Genomic DNA, 16,519 nt, shown 5'->3' with positions numbered 1-16,519 from the left:
TATTATCTTTTGAATGAAACCTAGGGTTTTGAAATCGGACGCAAATTGGCGGAGATATGGGCCTAAAAAAATGACATGTTTTTGAGGGGGTGACCCCAAACTTTTGAACGGGAGTGTATGTCTCTATAATGTGTTTGTTAAGAATTAAAAGTGATAATAATGGTTCAGAGCAAGATCGTATATGACATGGCGACCGTAACAGTACACACACAATATCGCGCCTAATAATCTGCTAGTTTCTATTGCTTTTCAAGACAACTTCCAAATGCTTACGCGATTTCGTTGATGGGTTGGATGTATTGTTATGGACATCACACAGGAAATGAAAAAAAAAACCAGATTAATCCACCTAGTGGTGATAGTGCCTTTCTCGTCGAATATGTACTCATGAACTTTCCGTCGACGTTAGCCAAAATGTTCCTGAATCCTGTGAACACTCTATATAGGAAAGCAACAATTTTAACAAAGCCATCATCGATTTGGGGAACTTATTGATGATACATATTCCGATGTTATGTTCAACAGCAAAACAGAGCTGAAAAATATTAAACCCCTCAGTTGACTGCTTGACCACCTTAACCCTAGTGGTGTATTGGAGTCATTATGACCCCATTCCATGCACTACGACAGCGGGGTGAGCTTCAGCTAATGCATGAAGAATGTTAACTTTATTCACAATCACAGACCACTTCGTGATCTTCGCCAATGTTTATTTTAGCACACTTTAGGCTATGATTTATTATCACTGGTAACACAATTCATGTAAAATTTGAGAAAAATGCAAAAAATGTAAAGTTTCCACTTAAATTTCAATCGCAATGAAAAGAGCGAGGGCTCAATCAGCCGCACCAAAATTGTGAGCAATAATTTTAGAAGCAAAAAGAGATTGAAGACTGATTTTTTTTCGGTGTTGATGCAATTTATTTATAATTTTTTCCATAAAACGTTGATCCATCCTACTATACATTTAAACCGTAGGAATCTGAAATGGTGTGATTTGAAGAGATCGATTTGGTCAAAATTTTGTTCTCTTGCATATATGAAGACTTTTACCATTTCTTCACTTATAATCTTACCCAAAGTTTACAGGCATTTTACGTTTGACCTTTTCCGGCGGGACACCTGGAACCGATACCGGTTGTCTCATATATGGTATGTTCTTGTCAACTGTTCATCGGGTTACCTAAAATTCCAAAAAAAATGTGATCTAAGGCTATTTTCTTTGTAACCATTTGGCAATTTTTTGAAAAAGCCGCGATTTCATGTGTCGCATGCATAGTTTTGGTTCACTTTTATTAAATCACTTCCGATGGAACACCCGCAACCGATTCCGAAATATTATTACAAGTTCTAGATGTGACCTGAGACTATTTTCTTGTTGACCGTTAATCAGATTATCAAAAACGCCGCTATGGTTTGGTTCCCTTTTATATTTTACCACTTCTGGCGGGTTACTCGTCCCGTCGCCAGCTCTGGAACACTACCGGTTCTCCCAAATATGATCTGAGATTATTTGTTGGCTAACCGTTTATCTTGTTGCTGAATAACTCATTGATATGTCGCATGTATTGGTTCTCCTTTACATTTGACCATTTCTGGCGGGACACCAGGAATCGGTTCTGTAACATACAGATATGGCTTGCGTCTATCTTCTTGCAACAGTTCATCATGTTACCTAAAAAGCCGTGATTTGAGGTATCGAATGCATAGGTTTGGATTCAATTCCGGCCCTGAACCAGTTACGGAACACTATCGGTAGTTTCTTAAATAGTCTGAGCTTATTTGCTTGCTAACGTTTATTAGGTTATCAAAAAAGCCGCGCTTTGCTGTGTCGCATGCATGGGTTCGGTTCAATTTTACATTTAGCCGCTTTCGTAGGGAAACCTGGAACTAGTTTTGGCACTACTGACAGTCCCTAATGTGGTCTTAACCTACTTCCTTGATCATTGGTCATCAACTTGTCGGAAAAGCCGTGATTTGATGTGCCGCATGCAAAAGCTTTGTTCACTTCTATATACGGCCACTTCCGACAGGACACCCAGAACCGGTTCCGAAACACTACCGGGTCAGATATGGTCTGAGTATGTTTTATGCCAACCTTTCATTATCAAAAAGCCGCGCTTTGATATGTCGCATGCATGGATTTTGTTCACTTTAATATTTGGCCACTTCCGGTGGGACACCCGGAACCGGTTCCGGAACACTACCGGTTCAGATATAGTCTGAAACTGTTTTCTTGCTAACTGCTCATCAGGTTAATTGCCGCAATTTGATGGGTCGCGTGCATAGTTTTGGATCACTTTTATGTTTGACCACTTCCAGCGGAATATCTGGAACCGATTCCGAAACACTACCGGTTCAGATATGGTCTGAGTCTTTTTTATGCCAACCTTTTATTGGGTTATCAAAAAAGTCGCGCTTTGATATGTCGCATGCATGGATTTGGTCCACTTTTATAATTGGCCACTTCCGGTGGGACATCCGGAACCGGTTCCGGAACAAACCGGTTCAGATATGGTCTAAGACTGTTTTCTTGCTAACTGTTCATCAGGTCATCGAAATAGCCGCATTTTGATGTGTCACATGCATAGTTTTGGATCACTTTTATATTTGGCCACTTTCGGCGGAACATCTGGAACCGGTTCCGGAACACTACCGGTTCAGATATGGTCTGAGACTGCTTTCTTGCTAACTGTGTGCCAGGTTATCGAAAATACTGCAGTTTGATGTGTCGCATGCATGTGTTTGTTACATTTTTATGTATGGCCCCTACCAAAGGTACTGCTCCGGAACACCTAAATGGTCATAACTCCGGAACGGCTGGACCGATCCGAACCATTTTCAATAGGAAACAATGAGACCAGATTCCGCGTCGAATGAATTGTCGGTCATTTAAATCGGTTGAGGTTTACTGCCAAAAAGTGATGTGAGTTTATTTGTACACATACACACATACACACACACAGACATCACCTCAATTCGTCGAGCTGAGTTGATTGGTATATATGACTCGACCCTCCGGGCCTTCTATCAAAAAGTCATTTTTGGAGTGAACATATAGCCTTTCCAGTACACTTAGTGTACGAGAAAGGCAAAACATATTGTAATTCCCTATAAGGTAGTGGCGAATATACTCTCTTAAGCAAAAATGGAAAATGTCGCGGAATTTCATGGATCAAATGTCATGACAGTTTTCTTTTTACACCACTTCCGATGTAAATTTCTGTTTGTACGCATCGCTAGTCTATAACGCTGATTAGTTTTGGAGAATCAATGATGTCGTCGATTAACATTTCCGACCAAGTGCAGTGAAATAGGGAAATAACGAAATGACATTTTTATGACATTTCCCATTTCTGCTTCTAAGATAGTGACTTCTGGATCTTCGGTTCCTACTAGGCTAGAAAAGGCTTTGAATCACTAATTCGGAGTTGGCGGGTTTCAATTCTCGTTCCGGTCCGGAAATTTTCTCGATTTCATGGGCCTAATGTATCACAATCTTACAAGCACTGAATCAAATTTCAACCTTCGCGCAACAATAATGACAATGTCGCAACCTGTTTGGACAATTCACCTGATGCGACATACTTAGGTTTGTCCCAACTTGAGCAGAATAGGATAAAGATCGTTCATCAGAAGTTTTTAGATTTTCAAGCTTTGCATTGCGGTTTTCGAGGGGTCACTTCGAGTTGCTAAACACTGCAACACTGTTGACGGTCTATCATCAATTTTTGGTTAGTTATAATCATTTATTTACGAGTTTAGTACACTACAAATTTAGTTTTTGTTTTGTCACCAACAAAAACATTTGAGATCATTATCTGTTACCGGTAAACGTTGCTCTTTGTGACTTGTTTTGTGCCTCCTTTGGCCTACAATTCTCTTCTCTGCTTACTGTACAAGACAGAAATTAATGCATTTGTGCTCAAAGAGCACATATAAATAAAATTTGTGAACGAACGTTCATAATATTGTTCAGACATAATACTAGAAAATTATGATCGACACTGTATACCTTGGCAACCAACAGCACGGTTTATCGTTTGCACACACCAGTTTAACAGCGTCCAATGTACCATAAATGTGATAATTTTCATCGCTATGGGATACTCCGAAGCCTCCGTTATATTTAATTTACTCATTTTTGCAGATTTTTCCCATACATTTACGTCAATTACTGGAAGTTTTGATGCCTCAGCTATATGTTGTTATAGCAGATGTGTAGTCCAACTTGACTCTGCTGCGTGGTTGTTTAATCTGTAAATTTGCAAATTGGTTTATTGTTGTGGTGTTTGTCACTTGTGTCGTATTTAATAGCTTGTTATTCACGTTCCTACTAACTCGCCGCCACGCTAGAATCTGTTCTCGCGCGCATTCGTTGACTTTCGCTCATCTCTATCTACTCTCTCATTAAACCATCTCATATGCCTTTGATAGTCAAAAAAATAAAACAGAATGTAGTTTGCACAGTCAAAATAACCGAACAACCCTCCGTTTCTCCGTTTGCTCGTTTCGTTCTCTCTGTCGTTTCCAGGTGGCGCTGTACGCTGTGATCGAGAAGCGCTTCCGGCCGCGCCCGTTGGATCGTGTGACGCTTCCGACGCCCCCATCGACGCCGCCCTCGGACGCGGACGACACACCGGTGGCCGTGTTGTACTATGATTCGTCGCCGTCACCACCTTGCTTCACAACGCGCATCACAACCGCTATCCCGGCGGGCGTGAGCACACGGTGGACCTACGCCACCTCCCGATACTATCGCCGTAAGCCAAAGCGCAAAATGTCCCCACTGTCCAGTCCGAAATCCAAACCGTACAAGGAGTTCCGCATGATGGCCTCCAGCTCGGCGTCGTCTTCGACGTCTTCGATATCCTCGGCGAACATGGGTTCGTCCTCGGGGGCCAGTGCCAGTGCTAGCGTAAACTCACGGTTGCAACGACGGCGACGCCGGAAGAAGCGAATACTTCCGGTGAAACTGGAAGGCACGGTCGTCACTCGCGGCAAGACGAGGTGCGACGAGGACGGTGTGGGGCAGGAGCATGATGACGACGTGGAGGATGAAGAGGAGGAGGAGGAGGACGAGGTTGGAGTGGAGGTGGACTCGTCCGACGATGAAGGAGCTGATGAGACTGATAGGCTGACTAGCAGTATCAAGGAACATTCCACTAACCAGAGCATGCATGACGGCCGAACGGATGAGCACCTATGTAAGATGATTTACTATTTTCCATTATCTGCCAGATGTACTTACTAACCTGTTTCTTGTACAAAGTTGCTAGTAGATTAATTACATGTTCATTCAAACGTGCCTGATGTACAATATGCTATTCTGTTTGTAACTAGTTAGTTGCTTCGGAGAGTAACGAGGAGCAAAAGATCGAATGAGTTAATGTTAAGATCTCTGTATTATTATTATTTTATGGGCGTTGAGGACAGTCTCTCTCAATTATTTTTAATGAGGGTGAATCTGTTCAAAGATTATAGATTTTTATGACATTTTAAGTAGGTTTCTGAATCTTTACATACAAATTTAACCCTAGTAGGATGTAGGCCCATATAGCCGAGGCGGTAAACGCACGGGTATTCAGCATGACCATGCTGAGGGTGACGGGTTCGATTCCCGGTCGGTCCAGGATCTTTTCGTTAAGGAAATTTCCTTGACTTCCTTGGGCATAGAGTATCTTCGTGCCTGCCACACGATATACGCATGCAAAATGGTCATTGGCAGAGGAAGCTCTCAGTTAATAACTGTGGAAGTGCTCATAGAACACTAAGCTGAGAAGCAGGCTTTGTCCCAATTAGGACGTTACGCCACGAAGAGAGAGAGCGGATGTAGGGGTCAATATGACCCAGACAGGCGCGCTGAACGTGCACTAGGCTATAATGGTGCGTAAATCCTAACACCTTAGGAGAGTTAAGTGTATTTTTGTTCATAAAGATATCGAAACATAATTAGAATTAACATGAACTATTGGCTTCTTGTAGTTTCTAGAATATTTTCACACGAACTTCAGAAAAAGTGAGAGTGCGAGTTACGATTTTTTTTTCTCTGAGTGCACCATTGCCGCGTTGCACAAAACGATGAACGCAGACAAGCGAGAACTAAACAACACTTTTGAAAGACTTCAAGTAGGGAAAACTGTGTATTTTCGGCAGTTTTGTTCTCTTCGTGAAAGCTTTCTCAACCAATCTGAATTATACGTCCAAGTTTCAGACAATTTGGCTGGCAAAACCACCTCATGACGAAGAGAACAAACCTGCCGATATAGGGCGTCCCGCATCAAAATGCACCTCGGAAAATAGTGTATAACTTTTGATTGCATGCATCAAAGTGGCTGATTTTAACCAGCTACAGTATACACAGCGCAACATTTTTTTGTCTCAAGAGCAAACTTATGTGTCTCCGAAGGATTTTGGGCCGCTGAATCCGAATCCGGGCTCAGATTTGCTCTAACACGTCACAATTTTGAGCTATACCTCAATTTATAGGGCAAAATATGCGATTTTGGGCTTTTTTTTACTGAAAGCCATTAAGCTAGGAAATATTTTTTTTAAGCAATCAAAAGGTTAATTAGTCAATTAACATCTAAATTAACGACTCATGCAAAATATTTCGTTTTACCAAATCAAATTTGATAGATTTAAGCATTTTATGTTAGTATGAAAACTTGCATGCAACTTTTGGAGAGTGACTTGTATGGGAAATATCGTACCTAACATAAATCGCTTAAAACTATCAAATTCGATTTGGTAAAACGAAATTTTTTGCATGAGTCGTTGATTTAGATGTTAATTGACCAATTAACCTTTTGATTGCTTAAAAAAATATTTCCTTGCTTAATGGCTTGCAGTCAAAAAAGCCCAAAATCGCATATTTTGCCCTATAAATTGAGGTATAGCTCAAAATTGTGACGTGTTAGAGCAAATCTGAGCCCGGATTCGGATTCAGCGGCCCAAAATCCTTCGGAGACACATTAGTTTGCTCTTGAGACAGACAAAAAGTAAATTTTTGTTACGCTGTGATATTATTGTAGTCATACAAATTTCATCGGAATCGGTTATGTATTGGCGAAGATATATCCGACGCGTGTGCAATTTCGTTTTTTTTCTGGTCAATCACGGAGTAGCAACTCATGCTCATTTTACGCGCTATATAAAAATAATTGGATTTTCATATAAAAATTCTTACAATCTGAGGAGGGGAGCCTGAGAGATATAATTGTCTTCCGTGATTACCGAAAAGTATTTTAATGAGGGTTGGGAAATATAATTTTGTTTTTTTGCTTATTCCGCTGCCCCCAGTGAAAATTATAACGCTTTTAACGTCGTAAACTGAGGACAACCACGGTTGTAGGTTTTCTAGTCTAGTTTAGTCTAGTTCACACTTACACAGTCATTATTGGAAAGAATCCTGTAAAATGATAGATTCGACAACTTCCATCATTTTTCTTGTCATTATTAATTCTTGCAGCACATCTGAGATATATTAAGGGTACTGCAAGCGGCGGTTGCTAGGGAAAATTTGCCAAAGTCTTTGACGTCTCGTGGCTTTGTTATTTACGATTTGGACTTTTCTTATGGTTTTCCGCTAGAATTTCTCGAGGAATTCTTTCTGGCATTCATCCAGGAAATCCTTAAGGGATTCTTTGAGAAATTTTTGCAAGATACCTCCAAAAACATGTTCTGGGGATTCTCGAGAAAATCCTTCTGAAAATCCTCTTCGAACTCCTTCCGCAATTCCTACAGGAGCTTCTTCCGGGACTCTACCAGGAACTATTTCAGGGACTACTCCAGGAACTCCTTGTGATATTATTCCCAGAGTTACTTTAAGCATTCCTTCCGGGATTCCTTCAGGAGTTCCGTGAATCTAACAGGACTTCTTTCTTTATACCTCTAGAAGTTTTCTTATTGATTTTTCTAGGAGTTTCTTTTGAGATTCCCCAGTTCTTTTTGGGCTGTTTTTAGACTGTTTTTTTGGGATTGCTAAATGAAATTCCTGCAGAAATGTAATCCCAGAATCGAATTTTGGAGGAAACCTGAAGTAACTTACAAAACAACGAAATTATTGGAGTAATTCCTTATGGAAGTGCTGTAGATATTTTATAAAAAAACTCACGAAAGTATTTTATATGAAACTCCTGGAAAAAATCCGTAATCCTGGAGGATTATCATTACGAACGGCGCAGTATCATAACGTTCGAGGTCATAATTTCTCAGGGCTTTATGGCGCATTTTTTCGGGGCATAACGTCTGAACATGCAGATACTTCAATAAGTCCAAGGTAAGAAGGCACATAGGATATTATGACGCATCCAACTTTTAGACGTTTATTTCACAGAAAAAAAAACGCGACTTAACGACCGGGACAATATGGCCTCGGACGTTGTGATCCATTTCCACTACGAACATCTGAGACAATTCCAGAATAAACATCCAGAGGAATCCCAGAAGGAACTCGTTGAGGGCCCCCGGAAGGAGTTAATGGGGGTATACCAGGAGTTCCCGGAGGAATCCCTTCCTGAAACAAATCACGGAAGGAATTACTGAAGGAATCCTGGATGGAATTCCTGAAAGCATTCTGAAAGAAATTCCTGAACGGAACTGACGCGATCTCGGAAGGAACTTCTGGAGAAATCCCGGATGAAATCCCTATAGGGGTCCTAAAAGGAACTCCTGATGTGATCCCAGAAGAAACAAGGGGAGGAGCCCGTGGAAAAACTACTTAAGAAAGTTTAGCGGCAGTTCATGGAAGAATCCTGGAAAATTTTAATGGGGGACCCCGGACGGAATTCCTGGCTTAATTTCGGAAGGAATTTTTATAGAAATCCTAGAAAAGAAAAGATTTCTGTAGAGATCTCAGCAGGAAGTCCTGATTGATCTCAAAAGGGAATTCTGAAGGATCCCTAGAACGAGCTCCGAGAGGAACCTGTGAACAAACTCCAGGAGGAATCTTAGAGTGAACTTCTAGAGGAATGCCAGAAAGAGTGTCTGGAGGAATCTCAGAAAAAGGAATCATTAAACGTAAGAATCCCAGAAGGAACTGTTCAAGGAATCTAAGACGGTGTGGATCGGTAGGAATGATCGTTACCGAAAATAATAAGACCCAGGTGGGCTACTTGTTGAATTTCAGTTAGTGAATTACTTTAGGCATTTTTTCAGATGTTCCTTCCGAATTCCTCCACAAAAATTCTTCTGTTTTACCTATGGAAGTTTCTTCTTCGATTCCTCCTAGAGTTCTTTCTAAGATTCATTCAGGAGCTCCTTCTAGAAATCCTGCCTTCAGAGATTAATCTAAGAGTTCTTTCTAATATTTCTCCAGAGGCTCCTTCGAGAGATCTCCAGCAGTATCTTGTGGTGTTCCTCCAGGAACTGTATCTGGGAATTCACAAGAATTTTCTTCTTGTATGCGTCAAGAAGTTCCTTAGAATTTCCTTTTTTAAGAATTCCTTCAGTAGTTCTTTCCCGGGTAGAAGCGAATTGAAGAATAATGGCAAGTTTTACCATTCAAAAAGAATAACTGAATGGCAAAATTTATCATTGGTTTGTTTGAAAAAAAAAAACGACAAAAGGGCAATAACAATAACTGACATAGTTCGATGAAATAACTAAATAATGCCAAATCTTCACATCACAATGGCAAACCAAGAACAAAAAAGTTTAAAATTGGCAATTACAAAATATATATACCATTATTGAGTTATTGAGAACAGAACAATAACACAATGAGTTATTCTCTTGGCATCCAGAAGAAGGGTAAATTTAGTTATTTACTCTAAGTTTTTCGGATGGAAAGTGTAAACAAATTTCAAGTATTTCCAATTATACAACCAAATTTAAAGCTTTGTCATTATTTAAAAAAAAGACACGGACACCGTCTTCAGCCAGAGGCTGTACAGACTGAATGATACTTAACACTAGACAAGGGACACACGGAGCATGTACCAGTGGATGCGGAGAAGAAACTATTCTCACGAAAAGTTTCATCGCCCGGAGCGGGAATCGAACCCGCACCCCATAACATTAGATTAGAAGCTTGGTGACCCTAACCGCTCGAGGCTCCAGGCTGTTCTTAACGGCGAAGTTTCATTTAAATCGCCAGATATCAACAATATCTCACCAATAGGACACGATCGGTGAAGCACTAGAATTGAAGTAATGAGCTGAATTTTTGTATGGTGAGAAGGTCGATTCTCCGTTTCTGCAATGCAATGGTTTCAAAAGCGTGGGCATTATGATTCCTTGCCTGATTTGATGCTGTTTGAGTAAAACTTTGGGTAACTGTGCTGTTTACGTTGCAAGAAATGGAGAAAACAACAACAGGGTTACCCAAAGTTTTGCTCAAACATCATTAAATTAAACAAGGAATCATAATACCCACGCTTTTTAATCCATTTCATTGCAGAAACGGAGAATTGGCCTTCTCACCGAACAAAAATTCAGCTCATTACTTCAATTCTAATACTTCACCGATTGTGTCCTATTACAAAATTAGTTATGATAGCAAAATAAGACATTCAGTAGTTATTCTACTAATTTTCAAATCACTTACCAAATGACAACCGAATGGCATATTTGATTATGATATCATATTATGCTATTTACATGTTATTTAAGCTTTTCATAAAGAACTCATGAGTGTCAAAATTTGTTGTGATAATAAAATATGTTATTATGTATTTGGTTTTTCGTTTGCCATTCACCTCCACCCGAGTTCTGGATTTCTTCAAAGATTTTTCTGTGATTTTCTTGTATTCCTCCAGAAGCTCCTTCGAGGACTCCCTCAAAAATTTCTTTACGAATACCTCCTGAAGTTTCTTCTGAGATTTCTGCAAAATCTCTTGTGGGATTTTTCAAGAAGTTTCTTCTAAAATCCCTCTTTTGAAATTTCTGAGATTTTTCTAGGAATTTCTTGCGGGGTTCTTCCATGATTGTTTTCCTGGATTCCTCAAGTAGTTCCTTCTGTAATTCTTCAAGGAGTTCCTTTTAGGATTTCTCAAGAAGTTCCTTCTGAGATGTCTCCAAGAGGTCTTTCTGGGATTGGATTCATTCAGGAGATCTTTCCTGGATTCCACCAAGAATTTGTTGCGAGATTTTTCATTGGCTCTTATCGGGATTACTACAGGAACTCCTTCTAGAATTTCTTAATGATTCTCTTCCATACTTTGTTCTGAGATTCCTTTAGGATTTTCTCCGAATATTACACCAAAAGTTCCTTGTGACCAGGAACTTCCCTCCAGAAAATCTCTCCGAGATTGTTTGAAAAGTTCCTTCCAGGCATTCTTGAAGGAATTCCAAGAATTTGTCCAGGAAAAACTTCTTGGGGGATTCCGCTTGGAACTTATTTTAGAGTTCTTGTAGGAACTCCTCCCGGAATTACTTGGGAATCGTATCCCGGCGTTTCTGCTCCATTCCCCAAAATTGTTTTATGGCATATCTCCAACAGTTTTGTATAAATTCCTCTAGATGTTCGTTCTGGGTTTCCTTCAGAAGCTCCTTCTGAGATAACATTTCTCCAGGATGTTCGTCTGGGAATACCGGTAAAAGTACTTTTGAAGACATTCCAAAAGAACCCCATTCCCCGAAGGAACCTTTCTAGAAATCTTTGAAGAAATTCCTGGAGGTAACACAAAAATAATTTCTGTAGAATTCCTGGTACTCCTGGATGCATGCCAGATGGAATCTCCTTAGGCATTACAGAAAAAAGAAATTCCTGGAAGAATCAGACAGGGAACTTCTGAAGGAATTCTGGATCGACCTGTGGGAATATATCAATTGAATCACTCATATTAGATCACGTTGGAGTTTTCTAGAGTTACTCTGGAATATCCCCGGAATCTCAAGAAACTCCTTGAAAAATCTCAGAAGGCTCTTGGAAAAATCATAAAAAAGGAGTGAATTCTGGAAGGAACTCCTGGATAAATACCGAAAGAAATCAGGGTTGAAATTCCCAGAAGGATGAATCTTTGATGGAACTCTTGGATACACTACCCGTCATAAATATAGACTCACAAAAAGTATAGGAACAATATTGCATCACACTGACCCACCTTGGTATCTCCAAAGCCTGAGGACTTACAAAGATGGTGTCTTCAGCAAAGTTATTCGGAAGCCCAAAAGCAACAACTTTTCTGAAGGCGGAATATTGTAGGTATTCTGCTTTAGGGGTCATCCATTAAGTACGTCACGGTCCTAGGGGGGAGGGGGGGTTTGTGAAAGTGTGACAAGCAATGTAATAAGTATAGGAAAAACCCGTACGAAGGGGGGAGGGGGGTCAAAAATTCCCAATTTTAGCGTGACGTACTTAATGTATGCTCCCTTAAGAGATATCGAGGTGAGTCAGGCTGATAAAATATTGTTACAATACTTTTTGTGAGTCTATACTTATGACGGGTAGTGTAAATCCTAGAAGAACTTTTGGTCAATCTTGGAAAGAAGGCTACTAAAATACGTATGAATAAACTCCATATCCAAAATCAGCATTCAACGCTACTGATGCGTCAATTACCTATTTTGATTTTCCAAACTTCTTGGTGTTCAGGATGTTCTAGATCTAGGATGTTAATGATGTCTCAAACGTAATTACTCATGTTTTTCCCCGATAGAGGAATATCTTTGCAGTAACTGTATCTTTGCAGTAACAGTAACGACAAATTCCAAGAGGAATAAAGAAAAAAAAAACTTCCATTGAGGTATTAAAAAAAAAACATAAAATGAAGGAGTGAATTCTGGAAGGAACTCCCGGATAAATACCGAAAGAAATCACGGTTGAAATTCCCAGAAGGAGGAATCTTTGAAGGAACTCTTGGCTACACTACCCGTCATAAGTATAGACTCACAAAAGGTATTGGAACAAAATTGCATCAGGACTTACAAAGATGGTGTCTTCAGCAAAGTTATTCGGAAGCCCAAAAGCAACAACTTTTCTGAAGTCGGCATTTTTGTAGGTGACGTGCTGAAGCAAATCATATCCCGGACTCGGGCTCAGTGCCTTAAAATCTTCCAGAGAGATTGATCATTACTAATTTAATTTAGTAATTTTTGCAACTTTTTTCTTCTTCTGGACCACTGTGTGATAGTTCCCTCTTTTCAGTTTATGCTTATCAATTTCCCTACTATAAATCATGTGAACTCTATTTAGACGTTGGTTGTAACGGCACGAGTTCTGAGATTTTCCCGTAAAACGCCGACTTGATTCCACACGTTGGTTGCGTGTGTTCTTGAACCTGACCGCTGTTAACCCGGCGCGCACATGTCGGTAGTCGGTAGTCGGCAAACCGTAATCATCCGGCTCCTAATACACTTCCACCAACACTCGAGACAAAGTTCAGTGCATTATTGTGACCTCTAAAACTATCAACCAATCCCATTCCCTCTGCTCTGCCGCGCGCACTATCATCGGTAGGTTTTGTCGGTCGTAGGTACGTACGTGCCTCTGACAGAAAACTAGAATCAACGATCGGATCGCGTAGAACCGGTTCATGGTCTGATAAGACAAACATCTCGCGCGTTCACTGCATGCTTCCTATAGGTGCCTTCGAACTACATACCTACCTATTCATCATCTCGAAGCCCTAGAACACAACGCTCTTTTTTTCGAGTGTGTTATCAAACAAAGGCGTTCTCATACGAGTTAGCTGAGAGCACTAAGCTCAGCGATTTGATGGGCAGGAGTGTAAACAGATCGCAAAGATTAAAACGATCGTTAATCGGCTAACGGAGCTCACGCGACGGAACGCGTGACTTTTTGATGTGCTGATGATTAACGTACCTACCTAATCTGCGGGCTACGATACTTCAAAGAACGATTCCGATCAAACTGCAGGACGGGTACTTTGTACCAACAACGGTGGGGTACAAGTCCTTGACCTAACCTGTCTGCCTGATTGAAATGACATTTGTAAATAAACGCGAATAGTAGCTGCAAGTCCGGACAGAGATAAGGTGTTTGTAAAGTCGATACAATAAGGGCCTATATAGGTGAAGTGATTATCGCAATCATGTTTAGGGAATCTGGGTTAGATTTGCGGACGATACAGGATCTATTCGTAATGGAAATTTTATTGATTTCCTTGGGCACCAGTGGCGCAATTAGTCTGTAAGACAGATTCAACTACACTATCCTCTAGGGATTGTTTAAGTGTTAGAAATTGATTCAACAATTCTCTAAGAAATTTCTCCAGCGATTTTTTTTCGGAGTTTTCCTCCAGGGATTTCACCTTGTTGTCGGTGACAATTTTCCACTCTCCAAGGATAAATTAAATTAACAGTTAACGATCTATCAAGATCGTTTTGGCGATTTCTCCTAAATTTGTATCCAAAATGGTATCCTATCCTTTGTATCTGACGCATCAAGGGTCGCACCGGTCATCGTCCACCTCACGATCGTATTTTTGTTGTGTTTACATGCGTCTCCTGTTTCAATTTTACAATCGTTACTCATGCATTAAGATTCCTAAACCAGCTACGCATGAAAGTGTTGACGATCGACCGATCGATTCCAAGAATTATGTTCACGATCTGTTTATGATCGTCACCTGAATGCTTGAACAATGAGGCAGTTCTTATGACGACTTCATCCGGATGACGAGTACGGATCCTCCAGTTTCGTTGTCGCAAAACATATGACCCAAAACAAAACACCATGCATTTTCGTATTTACTGATAGCACATCGTTGTAGCAATCGGAATTCATCCGGCAGTTATCCGGAAAACAGTCAAGAGGCAGGTTCTATCCCAGGAAGACATGTCGAAAGCCTGTGAACACATCAGATATGATAGTACTGAACCATTTTTTTAAAGTAAAAAGTCACATCACAATTCCAAAAAAAGAAAAATATCAGACTGACCAACCAGGTTTTCATTTTCCCCTTATCTCTCTCTTTCCAGCGATGCCATGGTTCGGCATGGACATCGGCGGCACCCTAACGAAGTTGGTCTACTTCGAGCCGAAGGACATCACACCGGGCGAGCTGGACCAGGAGGCCAAAATCCTGCGCAACATTCGGCGGTACCTGACGAAACATTCGGCCTACGGTCGGACCGGCCACCGGGACATCCACCTGCAGATGGACGACGTGGAGATCCGCGGCCGGAGGGGGTCCCTGCACTTCATTCGGTTCCCGACGGCCGAGATGGACAAGTTTCTGGCGCTGGCCAAGAAGAAGGGCATGGCCCAGCTGGTGACGACGGTGTGTGCGACGGGGGGCGGTGCGTTCAAGTTTGAGGATAACTTCAAAGCCGAGGTCAACATGAAGCTGGCCAAATTCGACGAGCTGGACGCCCTGATCAAGGGCATCCTGTTCACCGAAACGCACAATCCGTGTGAGTGCTACTACTGGGAGAATGCAAGTGATATTAGGTAAGGCGAAGTTCCACGGGTCGATAGCCGTTGGTCGCAATTCCCAATGAACTTTCGTGCTTCTATTTTCAGTGTAAGTTCAAAGAAGAAGTTCGACTTCAGTCAACCCTATCCGTTCATCCTGGTGAATGTCGGATCGGGTGTGTCGGTGCTAGCGGTCCGCGGACCGGACAACTACAAACGCATTTCCGGTACCAGTTTGGGCGGTGGAACATTCCTGGGGCTGTGCTGCCTACTGACGGGATGCACGACGTTCGAGGAGGCGATACAGCTGGCCACCAAGGGTGACCACACCAAGGTGGACAAGCTGGTGAAAGACATCTACGGTGGGGATTACGAACGGTTCGGATTGCCCGGTGATCTCGTGGCTGCCAGGTAAGATTTCGTCTGGATAAACAAACAGAGGGTTTCAAAAAAGGGGACAGTCCTTTAAATATTACAGACACTTTTTTTAGGCAAAAATTTTTTTACGACAGCAAATAAGATATTAACCTTACTTGTCTTAAGTCGTACTTTATAAGGTACTATGCAAGTTGATGCGGGTGGTGTCTGCGTTAAACTTATCGTTGAATCAAGATAAGATCAGATTCAATGAGAAACATTCAGTTGAATTTGCTAACAATGTAGTTTTCCCAAAAGCCTGCTCAGGGTTATCAGTCATCATCAGACTACCCAACTAACATTTATTGTGAATGTAAACGTCAACAAAGCGTCCTTAATAGGCTTGATGCTGAGTTACTGTGCTGTACATATGAATGGAAGCTTCTATGCAGGCCCTATACCAATGAATCTGGCGAACTTAATCCACATGTATATGCTGTGCGAACAGTTTCTATGCCACCAAGCCATAGCTCTTTTCTCGGCTCCTATGTAACCACTTACTGAATAACATCTTAAGAAGGCGCTTTTTCCACCTTCGCACAGTAGTTAAATAATAGTTATACGGCATCCCCAAATTAATCGATTAAATATAATTTGCTTATGGTTACCGTGACGCAATACATGTCGAACTGGAATTATCGCTTTTAAAATTGAATAATTAAAGTACTTGCCGCTACTTGGAATCGAACTCCCGATCTCCGTATCCATTGGTCCCGATGATGTCCTCGCTGCCACACTGCTATATTTAAATAGCATAGAAAATAGCCCGTTTTGTTTTAC

General features: G+C 41.1%; 2 protein-coding genes across 11 annotated transcripts in view; both read left to right on the top strand.

The window, feature by feature from the left end:
• The window catches only part of LOC134284167 (uncharacterized), a 309,616-nt gene that overhangs the window by 171,122 nt on the left and 121,975 nt on the right, over window positions 1–16,519 (top strand). The gene's annotated exons all lie outside the window — the stretch shown is intronic.
• The window catches only part of LOC109425617 (pantothenate kinase 3), an 87,606-nt gene that overhangs the window by 64,189 nt on the left and 6,898 nt on the right, over window positions 1–16,519 (top strand). For 7 of the 10 annotated variants that reach the window (XM_029865577.2, XM_029865576.2, XM_062842548.1 and 4 more), the window contains 3 exons: window positions 4,535–5,207; window positions 14,887–15,358; window positions 15,431–15,733. In XM_029865577.2, coding sequence (XP_029721437.2) covers window positions 4,781–5,207; window positions 14,887–15,358; window positions 15,431–15,733 — 1,202 coding nt within the window. In that variant the 5' untranslated portion in view covers window positions 4,535–4,780. The remainder of the gene's footprint in view (window positions 1–4,534; window positions 5,208–14,886; window positions 15,359–15,430; window positions 15,734–16,519) is intronic. The other 3 variants (XM_029865582.2, XM_062842551.1, XM_029865581.2) reach the window with 2 other exon arrangements.

The sequence above is a fragment of the Aedes albopictus genome, chromosome 3 (assembly GCF_035046485.1).
Source record: "Aedes albopictus strain Foshan chromosome 3, AalbF5, whole genome shotgun sequence".
In the NCBI taxonomy this organism is placed as follows: domain Eukaryota; kingdom Metazoa; phylum Arthropoda; class Insecta; order Diptera; family Culicidae; genus Aedes; species Aedes albopictus.
The sequence above is the reverse complement of the archived record's forward strand: the minus strand, read 5'-3'. Positions and strand labels throughout refer to the sequence as shown.